This window comes from Oncorhynchus mykiss, chromosome 9 (assembly GCF_013265735.2).
Source record: "Oncorhynchus mykiss isolate Arlee chromosome 9, USDA_OmykA_1.1, whole genome shotgun sequence".
In the NCBI taxonomy this organism is placed as follows: Eukaryota; Metazoa; Chordata; class Actinopteri; order Salmoniformes; family Salmonidae; genus Oncorhynchus; species Oncorhynchus mykiss.
The window spans coordinates 42,911,792-42,932,013 of record NC_048573.1 but is presented as its reverse complement, the minus strand read 5'-3'; the positions used below and the strand labels follow the sequence as shown (position 1 = coordinate 42,932,013).

General features: G+C 40.7%; 1 protein-coding gene across 1 annotated transcript; it reads right to left on the bottom strand.

The window, feature by feature from the left end:
* Window positions 1–1,023: 1,023 nt before the first annotated feature.
* On the bottom strand, window positions 1,024–19,631 carry LOC110532148 (5'-nucleotidase domain-containing protein 2). Its single transcript, XM_021615791.2, has 14 exons — window positions 19,051–19,631; window positions 18,368–18,552; window positions 18,180–18,254; window positions 17,986–18,041; window positions 17,760–17,853; window positions 17,127–17,255; window positions 10,109–10,169; window positions 9,270–9,372; window positions 6,928–7,029; window positions 6,709–6,790; window positions 3,246–3,332; window positions 2,905–3,045; window positions 2,556–2,620; window positions 1,024–2,404 (listed from the first exon to the last, which is right to left on the bottom strand). The coding sequence occupies exons 1-14, from the start codon at window positions 19,403–19,405 to the stop codon at window positions 2,143–2,145; spliced, it is 1,797 nt and encodes a 598-aa protein (XP_021471466.2). The 5' UTR covers window positions 19,406–19,631; the 3' UTR covers window positions 1,024–2,142.
* Window positions 19,632–20,222: the final 591 nt, after the last annotated feature.

Below are 20,222 nucleotides of genomic sequence, written 5' to 3'. Positions count from 1 at the left end.
AAGACAAAAAAACAACAAAAATAAACAAGGTCGAATCATGACGTCAGTGATCTTCAGGTCTGAGCTCTAGAAAGAGGCCCAAATTCTCGACTTGCAATTCCAAGTTGGATGACCATTCAAAACTTATTTTCCCAGTCAGAGCTCGAGTTCCCAGTTGTCTTGAACTCACTGAAGTTAGATTTCCCAGTTCCGAGTTTCAAGTTGAGCTCAGCAGAAGTCAGCATGGCCAATGTTGAATGTTTATCCTTTTAAGCTTGGAAAAGAGACAATTAAACCCAAACTTGTGACCACACACCCACTCCACTGAATAGCAGACTAGTGATTGATTTGCAATGCTTGCAATTCAACACTGATTCCTTCCAAACCACTCATTGTTGAATTTGCGATTTCCAACTTGTGCAAAGTTTGTCCAATGGCCGATGAGCACCAATACATTCTATTATTTCTCTTCATATGACAAGAATTAAAAAGCATTTGCCATTAGATTGTTGACTTGATTCATAATGACTGCTAGCTAAGATTTTGAAAGTATGATGTTGACATGATCAGTCCAATCAAAGTTACTGTAGATATGTGATTTGATGTAATTTTATCTGTGGCCAATGACCTATTTTATTTAACTAACTAACTTCTTATTTACAATGAAGGCCAACTCTTGTGATAAAGCCTGGAATCGAACCAGGGTCTGTAGTGATGCAGTGCCTTAGACCGCTGCGCCATTCAGGAGCCCTTGAGCCTTCTTGGATGGGCACTTCTAATGTAACTATGGCAGCACCTAAGGGGCTTGAATTTTCAAGCTACACCATTAGATATGGCAGTACACTGAGCCAATCACAGCGCAACTAGAAAACATTACCAACCCCAACGCTCCATATTTTCCACTGGCTGCCCTACCACCACAGAAAGCACTATGCTGAAACACCTGCATTTGAGTTGCCTTACTCAAGAAAGCAAAAAATAGACCATGTTTGTATGCAGCTTTATTAACTCAATGATATATATATATATATATATATATATATATTTTTTTTACAATGTTTGCAAAGTGATAGGTGACACGTAATTACATGCAAAACAGGCTAAAAGAGTGGGGCTTAAACAGGTGGGGCTCTCACCTGCCCTGAATGACGGGTCACCACTGGCTGTCCCACAGAGACAGAGACTGACAGCCAGGAGCAAATATATAAACCATTACCACACATTTGTCAGCTAAATTACACTTTTATATCGTATAACTTAACTCTCATTTATGAGAGTGGAGATACCCTATTTGTATTGTTGTTTCAGCAGTCATATTTGGTACTCTTAACTCATTTATTACTTTGAAGTGACACAAATGGATAATTAAGCTTTTGAGCAACAAAAGATGTGATATTTAATTTGAGACTTTAAAGTGTTGCAGTATAAAGGACTTGCATTAGCCTATATTGTATTATTGACAAACAAAAACATGTATGATGTGTAACTATTTGCCATTTTAAAGTGTTAACTCATGGTTGCAAAAATGCCACCGATTCAAGATTGACCCAAAATAGATTTCTAGTGACTGCAACAACTTAGCTTGCCCTGAACCATACTGCAATGTGAATGGTCGTACTCAAATACAGTAACAGCCAAGACTATACACCAATAAACTTATAACCCAATAAACTTATAACACCATTACTCATAACTCAAACTAATGAGGTCATTAAATCAGTCTGTTACAGTGAGGAGGCTACATGGTTAAAATGAGAGAAAAAAAAAAAGAAGAGTTATCAAGTAACAGATATCCGCACCATGTACAACCAGTTATTGTTCAAATTGTTTTGGTTTTTAATTACAAGTTGCAACCTCAACTTAACTAACCTAAAAAATAACGAAAGGCTTAACCCGTTAAATGTTCTTGCCAACCAAGTGATGTTGGGTAACTTGAATAGCCAGATAGTTTACTATTACTGTATGCTGGTTCAGAGGGGTTGTGTCTTCCGTATTTAACCCATTTCGGACACTTCCTTTTCACTTTACCTACTGGCATACAACAACCCAGGAGGTGGCACTCATGATCTGTGCACCATGCCCCAATTCTCCTTACTCCCGGCATAGCTTCAGTTCCTGCCTCTTTATATCAAGTTTGAGGTTTGTGAAACCTCGGAGCGGCCCTCAGCGGATGTGAGCCATCTCTTCCAGAAAGGGAGTCTTCATGCAGCCAGTGCAAAGCTGGTCCATCCACAGGGGCGCCTCGTGCTGCAGGGGGGTGCGACGAGGGTAGAAGGTGTAGGAGAGGTCGTAGTTGAGCAGACAGCTGATGGATGCCATGTAGAGGTCAGAGAAGCGACACAGGCGACGGGAGAAGAATGTGGGGTTGTGGCAGGTGCGGAAAATGCTGCCAAAGTGAGGGTTGAACAGGTTCTTGGTCACAGCTCTGAGGGGAAAATGAAAGAAAGGGCCAAAGGAAGCTCATAGGTCTGTACGAAGCTTGCCAAGTCAAAATTACACTGAATCCTTAAGGTCTGACTAGCTGTCCGACGGTTTTGATAAATGAAGTACAATTTATCTACTATATCTAGACTCACCGAAGCTCTTCTCTTTCCTTCAACCAATCCTGTAGAACTTCCTTTGACTTTAGATCTCGATGCATCTGCACAGGTTCAATAAAAAATGTTTTACTTGAATACTTTCATCTCAACATTTAACAAAAGCATGGTGTCAAGTGTCTCCATTCTCAATTGCATGGCTGATGGGTAGCAAAATCATAATATTAGCTTGTTGTAGTCATGTTTTTTGCGTGGGTACAATTGATTGGGAATACATCCCATAAAGGCAAGGGACCCGTCATGGTAAATGCAAGACGTGTAACTTAACCTATTGCTTTGATCTCACAGCTTGCTGAGTTCTATGTGGTAAAAATGCCCAATAGTGTACCTGCATGCGTTCCAGTAGACCGGTGAGTGCCTGCAGCCAGGTGAGGCTTTGTGCATACTGCTCCGTATTCACCACCCTGGTCTCCACCTCCAGCTCTGGTACTATGGCCCCTGTCCGCCAGCCGTGACGCAGCATCAGGTCCTGCAGGAGAGCATGAGTAGTCAACCCAGCACAACGATTTGCCACAGCATGCCACACGTTATTACATTGTAAGCACAACAATGCGAGGCACAGTCCTTGAAACACAATCAATTCATGTGTGCATTTCTTGTGTTCTGAAATCACATTTACACTGCCTATATCAGTAACCAAAAATTCTGACATAATATAGTATGACTCACTGCCAAGTCACTGTACAGATGATCTCCAAAGTAGAGCACCTTGGATCCCCTCCATCCTGTGAGCCTGAGAAAGTCAAACAGGTTGCCCTACAACAAGGAGACAGCATAATGAATGTCACTAGGAAAGATGATTAAAAGGTCCAATGCAGCCATTTTGATCTCAATATCAAATTATTTCTGGGTAACAATTAAGTACCTTTCTGTGATGGTTAAAAAAAATAAACAAAAATAGCTTTTTAGCAAAGAGCAATTTCTCAAGCAAGAATTTAGATTGACCACTCCGAGACAGTCCTGAATGGGGAGGGGAAAACGAGAAAAAAAATTATGTATTGGCAGAAAGGTTTGGAACACTTTCTAATTGGTCTATGAACAAATTTAAATCGCCTGGCCTACCAGGCAGGCCAAAACCCCATCCCACCAAAAACAGGCAAACATTTCAGGTGATCTTTTCAGACAGCTCTTACACTAAAAGGATATTATCATAATTTTCATAATATTATTCCAATCTCATAGTGTGGACATATACACTGAGTGCAAAAAACATTAAGGGCACCTTCTCTATCGATGACAGACTGACCAGGTGAAGCCAGGTGAAAGCTATGATCCCTTGTTAAATCAACTTCTATCAGTGTAGATTAAGGGGAAGAGACAGGTTAAAGAAGGATTGTTAATCCTTGAGACAACTGAGACATGGATTGTGTATGTGTGCCATTCAGTGGGTGGCTATGGTAGTAGGTGCCAGGTGCACTGGTTTGTGCTGTGTTATTCATAATTAACAGTTTTGTGTGTATCAAGAATGGTCCACCACCCAAAAGACATCCAGACAATTTGACACAACTGTGGGAAGCATTACAGTCAATATGGGCCAGCATCCCTGTGAAACGCTTTCAACACCTTGTAGACTCCATGCCCAGACAAAATGAGGCTGTTCTGAGGGCGGGGGGGGGGGGGGGGGGGGGGGGGGGTGGAACTCAATATTAGGAAGGTGTCCTTAAAATGTTTTGTACACTCAGTGTATATGAGAACACATTTTTTGACTACACTGGGCCTTTAAGTTGTAATGCTTGAAGTAAAAACAGGAGGAAATAAGGCAAAAAAAAGACTGTGGATTGGCAGAACTATAACATGACTAATGACAATTAATATAAAGATGTGGTCTTCCACCAAATTCTGCTGAGGCCTTCTCAGCAGACAACTATTGGCCTGGACTGTGGGTCAATCTGCCAATGATGTTGGCAGTGCTCTTAGGGAGAGAGGAAAAGTACTGCATGGTTACCATGTCCTACTGTGGCAATTAGGGTTGCAAAGCTACTGGTAATTTACCAAAGTTAACAGAATTAACAGGTAATCTATGTCAATCTATGGTAACTTCAGTAATTTATACTTGAATAACAAAAAAATGTATTCATATATTGAAAACATTTTTTAAATCTGTGTCCATGTGTTTTATGTGGATAGACCATATGGTTCAAGAGGAACTTTACTTTTTTCCCTACTGCCACCAGTTTGGTGAAAAAACATTTACAATAAAGACATATTGACATAGTAAAATAAATCTGTGTAATAAATTAAGGATATTTCATGCTGAAACCCTCATATTAAAACACCAATGGTATTCACCAAGTTGATAGTTTATATTTAGGATAATGCTTTACAGTTTTGTCATTCAAATGTTTAGTTTAAAATCATCTCATTTGATTATTTTATATTTACATGTGACAAGACCACACAGAGGGCCAGAGATAATTACAGTAATCTGAAGTACCCAAAAAGGCCACACAAGATATAATCTGATAAAACACAAATAAAAACTTTAAAGTCACCCAGATTCTGGTAGTTTACAGGTAAACTTTGTTATTGTCCAGTAATATACCCTCCATTTGCAACCCTAGAGGCAATACATGTCACAGCATCAAAATATAATCCACTTTTCACTAAACCTGATCCATTTTCAGCTACAACAGGGAACTAACTTCAAGGACAAGACTAACATCTTTGCGTAGACTTCAAAGGCCATCTTTGTAAGACCAGCATTACTCAGACTAGGGACATTTGATTCAGGTTGATTAAATAGTAACTTGGACTAAAGGTTCCACACATCATAATAGTCTTGCAACACCAAGGTTGTGGGTTCGATTCCCATGGGGGATCAGTGCGCAAAAGTACGTAAATGTATGCACTCACTACTGTAAGTCGCAATGGATAAGAGCATCAGCTAAATGACTAAAATGTAAAAATGTAATGCCATTCCAATCATGTCATTCATTTCCCACAGTAAAAGGATCAAATGCGACATTGACATTGTGAATCTCACAAATGACCACTACCTGGAACGCAAGTGCTGGTACACAACTACCCCACGACAAAGTGAAAATGTATTTAAAAAAAAAAACTTATTTACATGCAGTAATTATTCAGACTCATTGCTATGAGACTTGAAATTGAACTCAGGTGCATCCTGTTTCCATTACATCATCCTTGAGCCGATTCTACTTGATTGGAGTCCACCTGTGGTAAGTTCAATTGATTGGACATGATTTGGAAAGGCACACACCTGTCTATATAAGGTCCCAAAGGTGACAGTGTATGTCAGAGCTAAAACCAAGCCATGGGGTAGAAGGAATTGTCCATAAAGCTCCGGAACAGGATTGTGTTGAGGCACAAATCTGGGGAAGGGTACCAAAATATTTCTGCAACATTGAAGGTCCCCAAGAACAGTTGCCTCCATCATTCTTAAATGGAATGCATTTGGGACCACCAAGACTCTTCCTAGTGGTGGGCGCCCGGCCAAACTGAGCAATCAGGGGAAATCTGGAGGAAACCTGGCACTATCCCTATGGTGAAGCATGGTGGTGGCAGCATCATGCTGTGGGGAGGTTTTTCAGCGGCAGAGACCAGGAGACTAGTCAGGATCGAGGGAAAGATGAACGGAGCAAAGTACAGAGAGATCCTTGATGAAAACCTGCTACAGAGTGCTCAGGACCTCAGACTGGGACCAATGTTCACCTTCCAACAGGACAACGACCCTAAGCACACAGCCAAGACAACGCAGGAGTGGCTTCGGGTCAAGTCTCTGAATATCTTTGAGTGGCCCAGCCAGAGCCCGGACTTGATCGAAAATCTCTAGAGAGATGTGAAAACAGCTGTGCAGCGACACTCCCCATCCAACCTAACAGCGCTTGAAGGATCTGCAGAGAATGGGAGAAACTTCCCAAATACAGATATGCCAAGCTTGTAGCGTCATACATGATATTTCAGGGGGGTTTTCTTCATATATTTGCTAAAATAAAATTTTTGCTTTGTCATTATGGGGTAGTGTGTGTAGATTGAGGGGGAAAAAATGATTTAATTCATTTTAGAATAAGGCTGTAATGTAACAAAATGTAGAAAAGGTCAAGAGGTCTGAATACTTTCTGAATGCACTGTATAAAGTAATATTTCTGGGTAATGTCTCCGCTCCTACCTGTTTGTAGATCTGGCCCTTATCCAAGCTCTTGATCTTGTCCCACTGAAGGTCCCCGTTGCCATCCAAACGTCTGAAAGGTCTGCAAGTAGAAAATGTGATCAGGTCACACAAATACCTGAACAGTGTGTAGAATGCTCTCATTTTCTCTCATAGACCAAGGTTATAGAATTTAGACACTTCTTGGTTGGGAGTATAAAGATAGAGTCTCAGACTTACTTGCCACAGTTGTTGAAGAAGTGTGGTTTGTCAGCTTGAACAATGACAACATCAAAAAAGTCCCTCCAGTCCTTTCCTACCATGTATTTCATTCCTTTGTCTCTAAATAAAATCGGAAAACAGCTGGTTAGTGAACAACCACGAAATGTACAGTTACTGTTGAGAGCTGAAAGTGCCCACAGATGGCACATCCATAAGGTTAACAATTTTTACAATTAAAAGCAAAGCTTCCCCCGAAAGTCAATTGAATTAAAATTGCCAAAATTATATAACCTAATTAACTTACACCTGTGTATGAAGAAATAAATAAAATCAAAAATCTAAATTGAGCGACCAGTATAGCCTATTTTATTGGCGCCAGAAGAGAGCACAGGCCATATCCCCAGTGAGTGCGCATATTCACTCTATCATTGTTGGATCAGAGCCACATGAGCTTGTTTTTGGACAATCATTTCCTCCTCCAAGTTAGATGGACATCATATTGTATTTGTGTCTCCCCTTCTCATAGGCCTATTCTATGGATCAAGCAACGTTGTTTTTATTGATCTGTTTGTCAGCAGAGTCAGCTAGACTGTAAGTTGATGTATGAAAACATTCTGCTAATGCCTCTAGTCATATAAAGTGTAGTAGGATTGCATGAAATATGTTTATAAAAAAGGCCAAATTCTTCCCGTGCAAAGAAAGGATAATCTACAATAGCATAGATCTACTCTACAACGCGCTCAGCCTTGCATTGAACAGTATTTTCTGCGAACAGTGATCGAGTTATATCATTAGCCTAAATTATGACTATCCAATCTACTCATCACATTACGAATAGTAGGCTCTCTTACATAAGTCTGCAAATGCGAGGATGCATGGAAAAATGTATTATAAAAGTGCATTTTTATGGTGAACATGCGCTTCCCCAAACAACTTGAAAGCGCACACCGCCGCCTTTGCCTGAATGTACAGCATCAGTCAAAAGTTTGGACACACCTACTCATTCAAGGGTTTTTCTTCATTTTTACTATTTTCTATATTGTAGAATAATAGTGAAGACATCAAAACTATGAAATAACACATATGGAATCATGTTGTAACCAAAAAAAGTGTTAAACAAATCAGAATATATTTTATATTTGAGATTCTTCAAAATAGCCACCCTTTGCCTTGACAGCTTTGCACACTCTTGGTATTCTCTCAACCAGCTTCATTAGATAGTCACCTGGAATGCATTTCAATTAACAGGTGTGGCTTAAAAGTTCATTTGTGGAATTTCTTTCCTTCTTAATGCTTTTGACACAATCAGTTGTATTGTGACAAGGTAGGGGTGGTATACAGAAGATAGCGCTTGGTGGCTATGATGAAACTGGCTCTCATGAGGACCGCCACAGGAAAGGAAGATCCAGAGTTAAGTGGATAAGTTAATTAGAGTTACCAGCCTCAGAAATTGCAGCCCAAATAAATGCTTCAGAGTTCAGGTAACAGACACATCTCAACATCAACTGTTGAGGGGACTTTGTGAATCAGGCCTTCAGTCTAATTGCGGCAAAGAAACCACTGCTAAAGAACACCAATAAGAAGAAGAGACTTGCTTTGGCCAAGAAACATGAGCAATGGACATTAGACCGGTGGAAATCTGTCCTTTGGTCTGATGAGTCCAAATTTGAGATTTTTGGTTCCAACCACGGTGTCTTTGTGAGACGCAGAGTAGGTGAACGGATGATCTCTGCATGTGTGGTTCCCACCGTGAAGCATGGAGGTGGTGGTAATAGTGCTTTGCTGGTCATACGGTCAGTGATTTATTTAGAACACCATTTATTTAGAATGCCATCCCATCTAGTTTGTGCTTTGTTTTTCAACAGGACAATGACCCAACACACCTCTATGCTGTGTAAGGGCTATTTGACCAAGAACGAGAGTGATGCGTGCTGCATCAGATGACCTGTCCTCCACAATCACCAGACCACAACACAATAAAGATGGTTTGGGTTGAGTTGGACCGCAGAGTGAAGGAAAAGCAGCCAACAAATGCTCAGGATATGTGGGAACTCCTTCAAGACTGTTGGAAAAGCTTTCTATGTGAAGCTGGTTGATAGAATGCCAAGAGTAAAGCTGTCATCAATGCAAAGGGTGGCTACTTTGAAAATATAACATTTTTGCTTAACACTTTTTGGTTACCACATGATTTCATATGTGTTATTTCCTAGTTCTAATGTCTTCACTATTTTTGTACAATGTAGAAAATAGTAAAAATAAAGAAACCCTTGAATGAGTATCTGTGTCCATACTTTTGACTGGTACTATATATCTCTGATTTATTTAACTGTCAGTTTGATTTGGTTGATGGTGACACTTACACAAAGCTAAATGGGCTGTTGGTTATAAGGAAGAGCTTCTTGCCATGGCTGGCCAGACGGTGCAGAACTGCATATGTCTCATCTCCTCTGAGAATATATTTATCTGTGGGAGGGAGATGAAAGGGTCAATTCAGACAGGAATATACCCTTCCCTTGAGTACTTCTCAAGTATGTAAATATTCCACTTCCGTCAGAACGTGTTGTCCCTTGGAAGAAACGGATAGCTTTGTCCAGTGGGAAACAGTCATGTAGCTTTTAAGCAAAATACAAAAGGTATTTAAAGTAATTGTGAGACTGTGGTACAGCAGAGTATAAAGATACATATTATACTGTCTTGAAATGCCCTCTCCTCTCAATTCCTGACAAACCTGAACTCCGTAAACACATCTTTGAAAACAAAACTTATTAACATTATAAATTGTCAAGGGTACAGTCATTTTTTTGTACACTTTAAAAAAAAAGTATGTTCATATTTTTGCACTTTAAAGTATGTTTGCAATATTTGAGCAATTATCTTGACTTACCCTTAGCAATGGTTTTGGAAGAATCAGATTTAAAATACTTGAAAAATATTAGTACTTCTTATCTTATCATAACCCCAAAACTATTATCTGCAGGGCAGTTAAATTGCTCTCCTGTTTATGTTTTCAAATACAGAGAAATAAACAGTGGATCAAGACAACACTGCTTTTTATTTAGGGGATTTTAACAACGTTCTGTTTAAAATAACCTGCAATCTGGGCGTGGGTGAGATGGGGAGCATCCAATACAAACAAATGAGATTTAATGTCTAAAACTGAAGATGAAAAATATATATATATATATATAGTACATCTCACCCAAGTCTTGCATTATCCACTTGTACATGTAGCCTTTGATATGCACCATTCCAATGGCATCCTAAGGAAAATGAAAAGAGTGTGGATAAGCTCAACTTTCACTGAGAATGTTTGTATACTGTTGTCTTGCTCATGGTCTAAAAGACATTTCTGACCGAACACTTTTGTGGGCTTACTACTCCCACCTAAAAGGACATTTAACCAGCCTTGTTTTTCCTCTCTTGGGAGAGATCCATTGAATGTTTGCGGAGTGTGCTGTAAAGATCTAGCATTCCTGGAATCTTGCCACTCACTTCTGTAACTGGGAAGTACAGTTTGTTCAGAATCAATCATAGACATCATAGAATCAATCATAGAATCAGCAACTTAACAAAACAAGGCCTGGTTCGATGTGGGTGTGTTATGTTCGCTATATTAATTTATATAAATGTTTTTTTTGCAGGGGTGATCTTAGTCACACAATTTTACATATTGGTAAGGTGCTTGGTGTAGTACTTTCAAGTAGCTGCACTCAGGACTGATTTCTGAGAACATGTCTACAACTTCATCGGCAAGCTGTAAAACTATCGTAAATAATGCACAAGCTACATGCTGTTCATCAAATCAAATTTGATTTGTCACATGTGCCGAATTCAACACCTTAGTGAAATGCTTACAAGCCCTTAAATCAACAAAAAATACCTAATAAAAAAAGTAACAAATATTTAAAGAGCAGCAGTAAAATAACAATAGCGAGGCTATAATCAGGGGGTACCGCTACAGAGTCAATGTGCGGGGGCACCGGCTTCGAGGTAATTGAGGTAATATATACACATGTGGGTAGAGTTATTAAAGTGATTTATGCATAACAGAGCATAGCAGCAGTGTAAAAGGGGGGGGGGGGGGGTGCAAGTAGTCTGGGTAGCCATTGATTACATGTTCAGTAGACTTCTGGCTTGGGGGTAGAAGCTGTTTAGCGCTCCGGTACCGCTTTCCATGCGGTAGCAGAGAGAACAGTCTATGACTGGGGTGGCTGACAAGTCTGACAATTTTACGGCCTTCCTCTGACACCGCCTGGTATAGAGGTCCTGGATGGCAGGAAGCTTGGCCCCAGTGATGTACTGGGCCGTACGCACCACCCTCTGTAGTGCCTTGCGGTCGGAGGCCGAGCAGTTGCCATACCATGCAGTGATGCAACGAGTCAGGATGCTCTCAGTGGTGCAGCTGTCGAACCTTTTGAGGATCTGAGGACCCATGACAAATCTTTTCAGTCTCCTGAGGAGGAATAGGTTCTCTCATGCCCTCTTCACAACTGTCTTGGCGTGCCTGGACCATGTTCATTTTAGATGTGGACACCAAGGAACTTGAAGCTCTCAACCTGCTACACAACAGCCTCATAGATGAGAATGGGGGGGGGGGCACTTGGTCCTCCTTTTCCTGTAGTCCACAATCATCTCCTTTGTCTTGATCACGTTGAGGGAGAGTTTGTTGTCATGGCACCACACGACCAGGTCTCTGACCTCCTCCCTATATGCTGTCTCGTTGTTTTTGGTGATCAGGCCTACCACTGTTGTGCCATCTGCAAACTTAATGGTGTTGGAGTCATGCCTGGCCATGCAGTCATGATTGAACAGGGAGTACAGGAGGGGACTGAGCACGCACCCCTGAGGGCCCCCCATGTAAAGGATCGGCATGGCGGATGTGTTGTTACCTACCCTTACCACCTGGGGGCGGCCCATCAGGAAGTCCAGGATCCAGTTGCAGAGGGATGTGTTTAGACCCAGGGTCCTTAGCTTTGTGATGAGCTTTGAGGGCACTATGGTGTTGAACGCTGAGCTGTAGTCAAAGAATAGCATTCTCACACAGGTGTTCCAGGTGTGAAAGGGCAGTGTGGAGGGCAATAGAGATTGCGTCATCTGTGGATCTGTTGGGGTGGCATGCAAATTGGAGTGGGTCTAGGGTTTCTGGGCTAATGGTGTTGATGTGAGCCATGAACGGCTTTTCAAAGCACTTCATGGCTACAGACGTGAGTGCTACGGGTCGGTAGTAATTTAGGCAGGTTACCTTAGTGTTCTTGGGCAGGGTCTATGGAGGTCTGCTTGAAACATGTTGGTTTATAGACTCAAACAGGGAGAGGTTGAAAATGTCAGTAAAGACAGCAGAGTACACGTCCTGGTAATCCGTCTGGCCCTGAGGCCTTGTGAATGTTGACCTGTTTAAATGTCTTACCCACATCAGCTGCAGAGAGCATGATCACACAATCATCAGTTGGTGCTCTCATGCATGTTTCAATGTTACTTGCCTCAAAGCGAGCATAGAAAGGAATTTAGCTCATCTGGTAGGCTTGTGTCACTGGGCAGCTCACGGCTGTGCTTCCCTTTGTAGTCTGTGATAGTGTTGAATGTAGCAGGGCTTGCAAACTGTCTGTTTGATGGTTCGTCGGAGGGCATAGTGGGGCTTCTATAAGCTTCCGGGTTAAAGTCCCGCTCCTTGAAAGCGGCAGCTCTACCCTTTAGCTCAGTGCGGATGTTGCCTGTAATCCATGGCTTCTGGTTGGGTTTGTACGGACAGTCACTGTGGGGACGACGTCATCGATGCACTTATTTATGAAGTCAGTGACTGATGTGGTGTACTCATCAATGCCATCAGAAGACTCCCTGAACATATTCCAGCCTGTGCTAGCAAAACAGTCCTGTAGTTTAGCATCGGCTTCATCTGACCACTTCTTTATTGACCGAGTCACTGGTGCTTCCTGCTTAAATTTTTGCTTGAAAACAGGAATCAGGAGGATAGAATTATGGTCAGATTTTCCAAATGGGGGGCAAGGGAGAGCTTTGTACGCGTCTCTGTGTGTGGAGTAAAGGTTGTCTAGAGTTTCTCTCCCTCTGGATGCATATTTAACATGTAAAACGGATTTAAGTTTCCCTGCATTTAAGTCCCCGGCCACTAGGAGCGCCACCTCTGGATGAGCGTTTTTGCTTATGGCAGTATACAACTCATTGGGTGCGGTTTTAGTGCCAGCATCGGTCTGTGGTGGTATGTAGACCGCTACAAAAAAATACAGATAAAAACTCTCTTCGTAGATAGTGTGGTCTACAGCTTATCATGAGATGCTCTACCTCAGGCGAGCAAAACCTTGAGACTTCTTTAGATATACGTCCTTTTAGTTCATCCAATTTATTTTCCAGGGATTGTATGTTGGCCAGTAGTACGGATGGCTAGGGCAGATAAACCACTCGTCGGCAGATCCTCCAAGGGACCCCGATCTCTTTCCACGATATCTTTTCTGTCTCTTTCTCCTGCAAATGACAGGAATGAGGGCCTGTTCTGGTGTCTGGAGTAAATCCCTCTCGTCCTTCTCAAAGAGAAATTCTTTGTCCAGTTCAATCACTGTTCTGATTTCCGGAAGCTCTTTTCGGTCATAAGAGATTGTAGCAGCAACTTTATGTACAAAATAAGTTTTTAAAAAATGAACAAAATAGCACGGTTTGTTAAGAGCCCATGAAATGACAGCCATCCTCTCTGGTGCCATCAAACCATTATCATCACCCAAAACCACGAGCAAGCTAAGTTCCATCTGTGTTTGTCAATGAGGGCTATTTTAAACCTTCAAATTCAAGGTTTACTTTTGTTCCGCTTGGTCCTTATGTGTTGGGAGTGCCAATATTGCATGATGCCTCGTTGACCTGACAAAATTCAAAAAGGCACATTTTCATATATATGACAAAATCCCACATTGTTGCTCATCTGTTTCACTGTGGTTTTAGAGTCAAAGCGGTTGACTAAAACCAGTGCACATTAACCGTGGGTTCGAGCCCCCTCGCATAAAGCATTTTTGTTAAAGAAAACACTGTTCACTGCTGGTACTCGATGCTCGATTCAAATAACACGTGACAAAGTGGATGATTATAAAAATGCATATGAAACATTGTACATGTAAACTGTAGCCTACACATCTATGCAATTTGGTGACCAAATTGACCTATTTTAAGAAATGGCATTTGTTGGTAGATATAAAGTCTAAGATATTTGATAGGCTGATGCAGAGATTGATGATAAAAAAAGATTGTGGGGGCTGTTTTGTTTGACTTCAGTTAAGCTTTTGACATGATTGATCAGTCTGCTGCTGGAAAAACCTGTGTGTAATGGCTTTACATCCCCTACTATATTGTGGATAAGGAGTTACCTGTCTAACAGAACACAGAGGGTGTTCTTTAATGGAAGCCTCTCCAAAATAATCCAGGTAGAATCAGGAATTCCCCAGGGAAGCTGTCTAGGCCCCTTACTTTTTTCTATCTTTACTAACGACTTTTGAGTAAAGCCAGTGTGTCTATGTATGCGGATGACTCAACACTATACACGTCAGCTACTACAGCGACTGAAATGACTGCTACACTTGAAGAACTGCAGTTAGTTTCAGAATGGGTGGCAAAGAATAAGTTAGTCCTAAATATTTCAAAAATTAAAAGCATTGTATTTGGGACAAATCATTCACTAAACCCTAAACTTAAACTAAATATTGTAATAAATCATGTGGAAATTGAGCAAGTCGAGGTGACTAAACTGCTTGGAGTAACTCTGGATTGTAAACTATCATGGTAAAAACATATTTATACAATTGTAGCTAAGATAGGGAGAAGTCTGTCCATAATAAAAGCACTGCTCTACCTTCTTAACAGCACTATCAACAAGGCAGTCCCTACAGGCTCTAGTTGTCGCACCTGGACTACTGTTCAGTTGTGTGGTCAGGTGCCACAAAGAGGGACTTAGGAAAATTGCAATTGGCTCTAAACAGGGCAGCACGGCTGGCTCTTGGATGTACACAGAGAGCAAACATTAATAATATGCATGTCAATCTCTCCTAGCTCAAAGTGGAGGAGAGATAGACTTCATCACTACTTGTATTTGTGAGCGGTGTTGACATGTTTAAAGCACCGAGTCTGTTTAAAAGCTTAGCACACAGCTCAGACACCCATGCATACCCCACAAGATATGCCACCAGAGGTCTCTTCACTGTCAACAGACTATGGGAGGCGCACATTATTACATGGAACACTATTCCACATCAAGTAACCGATGCAAACAGTAGAAATACACTTTATGGAACTGCAGGGACTGTGAAGCAACCCAAACATAGGCACAGACCCATGCATACATACATACATACATATGATAACATACACACACACAGATTTTGTGTTGTAGATATGTGGTAGTGGAGTAGGGGCCTGAGGGCACACACTTAGTGTGTTGTGAAATCTGTTGAATGTATTGTAATGTTTTTAAAATGGTATAACTTCCTTAATTTTGCCAGACCCCAGGAAGAGTAGCTGCCTTCCTTGGTAGCTGCCTTCCTTGGTAGCAGCTAATGGGGATCCATAATAAACAAACACATTTAGTTAGCAGTGCCAATAGCCTGTGAATCAGCCTGCAAGAGGGACTCCAACAAGAAACCCCTAATTAATTGTATTCATCATTTCCAAGGTTTTTGCTGCATTTCAACACACAAACACAATAAATATAATTCTACATTTCAACGGGGAAAATGCATGTAAAATTCGAACCCTTGCCACAATCTGCGACAATTACGTGGAGCTAAGCACTCTACACAGAAAGCTATTTGACTAGTCAGTCAAACACACATGATCTAGTTGCTTTGATTATCAGAATGTACCATTAGACTTCTGTTAAGTACGCTTCATGGGTAAGTATTTGATCACGTGCAATTACGTCTACGATTTTAATTGGCTGATGCGCATTTTGAGACTAAACTTTTTGTCAAACTTCAATTTTTTTCTAATGTTTGCAAGTATGGCCCCATGATGCTCACAAATGGCTTTGGAATGTTGACAAGTGGCAGTTGGGATGCAAGCGCGCATCGTCTCAATTCTCATTTTGCCCAAAACTGTGAAAGACTCGAGTGATCACTTATGGGCTTATGGGCCAAGTATTGTCTTATCGTCGCTGTCTGACGAAAACCTCACGCCCAAAACATCATCTATTCAGGAAAAAAAAAAAACATATTATCCCATTAACAAAAATACATGAAACTTTAGAAGCTATTTTGAATACATTTTCTTCCTAGAGTCAGCATACATTAAGGGGATACTGCTTTGAATAAATAACCAAATTTAAAAAGGCTAAAATGTTATTAGACAGCGACGATATGTAAACAAGTCTGAGGCACTGCGTCATGTGGGCAGGTCTGTCTCACTGCCTGTTGATTCTGCCACACAGTTGGATAGAGAGAAATCAGCGCAGTTCTCTCCATGCATGACAATTGTCCCTAGGTTTTACCATTCCGTGTTAGATGGCATGATCGAAATCAAAATACAACCCTCAAATATCCAATGAATCTAGGAATGTAACAGCTTCCCTAAATCTCGCAAAAGTGTTTTGGAAAATACTGACAATGACCAAATTGATGATAGTTACAGTTTTTGTAATTTTTTACATTAAAATCAATGTTCATTACAAATATCGAGTTCAGCAGCTATTTATTGTCAATGAGAAGATAAAATGGTATGCAACTTTTGGGTTCTCAGGACACAGATGGGGAACTTTTCACTATGTCTTGACAGGATTTGAACAGAGCCCAACACACTGGTAACGTGGCAGGCACCAAAAGCTACCTCACCGACATAGATTTGTCTTTCTTTAGCTTTCTTTAGCCCAACCTTTTCCATTTAGACACACTAAGCATTAGTAAGTGGTTCCACTTGAAGGGGAGGGAGGGAGAGGAGGAATAAAATAGCTTTTGGCACACTGACTGACTGACACAGCATGAAAAAAAAAGTTAGCCCACATTCTCAACTGCCATGCACAATGGTAGACAAAAGGAAAATTCACAGACATTGACTTCGGTGCAACAACTCAGGAGTCAGGGTGCAGCAATGAACTAAGTTAGACTTTTTAGTTAAAAGCCTTGTATTTTCAGAACCAGCTATTTGCCCACATTTGAAAACTGGTCCTACTTTGATGTCTGAATTAAAATAAAGTATTATCTTTGGATTCATGTTTTGTTGCTGAATGCACTCACCGAAACATCTTTGTAGAGATGACCAGGGTCATATTCAATGTCATTGGAGTTGAAGTAGTCATTGGCAGCTGCCAGGAGAGTCATCTCTGGGATGGAGAAAACATCCATGAACTGCTTCATCATTGGACCCTGTAAGATAACGTTAGCCCAACGGGATAGAAGACACACCAAGTTATACATATTCATGCACACCAGTCAGTTAATAGATTTTTATTCCCGTAGTATAGTATGAGAACACGACCATTTGGTTTGGAGGGCATTTCATCAAGTGAGCAAATAAACTCAACTTCTCCCAAGGCACTGAGAGAACAGAGCAATAAATGAGTCAGACCACATCTATTTCTCCAGTAGCTGGCCTAAAGTCTCCATAGGATTCTTTGTGATTAAAAGAAAGAATGTGGTTTAGAGCAGGTCACGGACATGGTAAAACGTGTCTTATAGTTACTGCCATTGCAACTAGAATGAATTGCAATTGTGAACTATTTTACTTTAAAGATCATCACTTTTGCATGCTTTTTCAACATGTAGGCCTCTAGGTCAAATATGTTTATGCACAATCTCCAATCCTTGTCTAGCTCATCTGTTCAGGAAGATACAGGAAAGTGATGTCGAAGAATGTGGTGAAGTAGTGACCTTTCCATAGAAGCCACTGACTTCCTGAAGAGGGACATGGTGAGTTCCACCATAGAGCTCCAAAACCTCGTGATCTGGAACAGGCTTCAGACCCCTGTGGGAATTAACTCTCTTTCACTATGGTCTCTGGACTACAGTATTTAATCCATGACATAGCAATAGCAAAGAGTATTGTTATTAGAAAAAAACTCTTGTTTTCCATATATTCACCGAGCAAGTAACTTACCTGTATACAGTCCCCAGCTGGATGTAATGGAAGGCATCTATTTTCATCAACAGTCCCTGCACGGAAAACTATTTTATTAGTTCAACTACCATTTCACTCAAGTAAAAAAAATTGTAAAACTATTCCAGCTAATTTCAAACTTTTCCTGTTGAATGTTTATACTATAAGCTTTTATACAAAAAAAAAGCACTTACCTTCTGAATGTCATAGTGGAGACCCCGTGCAGCGAAGTTGGGAATATAGTCATACTTGCTAATGCCCTCTGGATACTGTTTGGGGAGTTAAAAGAAACAATTTAACAAATTCAAATCAAACAAATGTGCATCGTGAACATTTGTATGAGAATATGAGGCAAACAGCATCACATTTCCATCAGACACACCTTGTAGTGCTTGACAAGGAAGTCTCGAGCTGTGTTGTAGATCATTGTATCAAGAGTGTTGGAGTACAGAGCGAGTGTGTAGTCATAATCAAAGCCATAGATGTCCACTTCGTCCAAGTCAACCTCATTGTTGGCATAGATGGTGGAGGGGTTCAGTAAGTTACATACACCTGGAGGAATCAGATCTGCAGAAAAGGAGGGGGGAGACATTAAACAAAATACCAAATCTACCATGATCAGGTCTTCATGAATCGTCTTCAATGCATTGTGTGGGTAAACTGAAGTCTGGACAATTTTGGGCAGTAGGGGCCTTTAAGTTAAAAATGGCCAAAGATGTATTTCATTAGGTTATGAACATTTCACTCACAGTTCGCACATCCTTCAGAGTTTATTACAGACATAATAATTGGAATGGGAGGGGGGTGTTAATAAAAAAGACTAGGTTTATTGATCAACCTGATTCTAATCAAGGGGGGAATTTTGTTACTAAAATGACAAATGAGAGGTTGAAAAGTTTCCAGAGTGTAGCAATAATAACATTTGTCAACTGACAACCAACAATCTATCTGGTATGGATGGAAAAACAGTATTGACAAAAAGGAAATGGGTTAGTGATTAAAAAGTTTCAGTTGGCAAAACAAACTAACATATTTCAGGCAAACTTTAACATAAAAACATCTTACCGTGCACAAGCCGTTTCATTTCATTATACCTTGACCAAAGGTAAGTCTTGGAGTCAATCTGGAGTTCTGTAGTGAATGCCCTTTCAGACAAGGTAGGCGACACCCTCTGGTTGTTGCTCGCTACGTGTCTGTGATTTGCGGGTGATGGAGAAGTTGGGATGGCTGTGGACCGTACAGGCTGGATACCTAAATCTGATCCACAACTTTGTTCATCTTCGCAGCATTTCCCTATTTGGGTGGTCGGACCTGTAGATGCCACGCTACCACAAGAAGCCACATAAACTTTGCAAAGCGACGTTGACTTACTTGTCTGCCATAACGCATGGCTAAACGTTCTTATTTTTTGACAGGACATTAGTACTTGGCATTTATCAGAGTATCTTTAGAACGTTATCTCAATCCCAAAAATATGTAGTAAATAGCCTACAATAGCCACCGAGTCTGATGCACAAGTAAGATCCAGTGCATATTCGACACTCCCATTGCCGGACAGATTTTTGGGGCGGAGTCAGCTCTCTCGCTTCGCCTCTTCCTCTGTGGTATCAACATCCTCATCGAATCACGAGCGGTGAGACGATGACTGATTTCACGTTCAGCCTATTGTGGTGGGAAAGAATGCAGTCTTCCCAAAACGTGTTTCCATGCACACACAGTTCGACCTACGCCTGCTACGTGACTGATCTAAGCTTCCAGCTGGCAGAAGCATCATGTTTTATTTCATGGATGAAATATTTATAAAACCTGGGAACCATAATTTCATTAAATGTAGGTTTTATTCTAATAATCATATTTTAATAAAATTGTTTGTGGTGAAAAAGTTTGGTAAAAATTAGCGTTATTAGACGCCAATGGATTCAGCAAGTGGTTTCCCGCAGTAACAAGTTACACATTGCACGGTTGGTAGCCCATCTAGTAAATATTACGAGATCAACCATGTCCAGCAATGTCGTGTGTCAATTGTAACTGCATGACTACAGTTTGGAACACATCAATTTATATTAAAATATTGAAAATATATTAATACATGCAACTCAATATTGCAAGTACATTCTTGAAAATAACAGCATGATGGATCCAAGAGAGGTACATGTGTGGATATACTAATGATTGATAATGGATATTTGTGCCTGATGCAAATGTTCCAAAAACAAGAAGCCTTGTTTACATGAGTT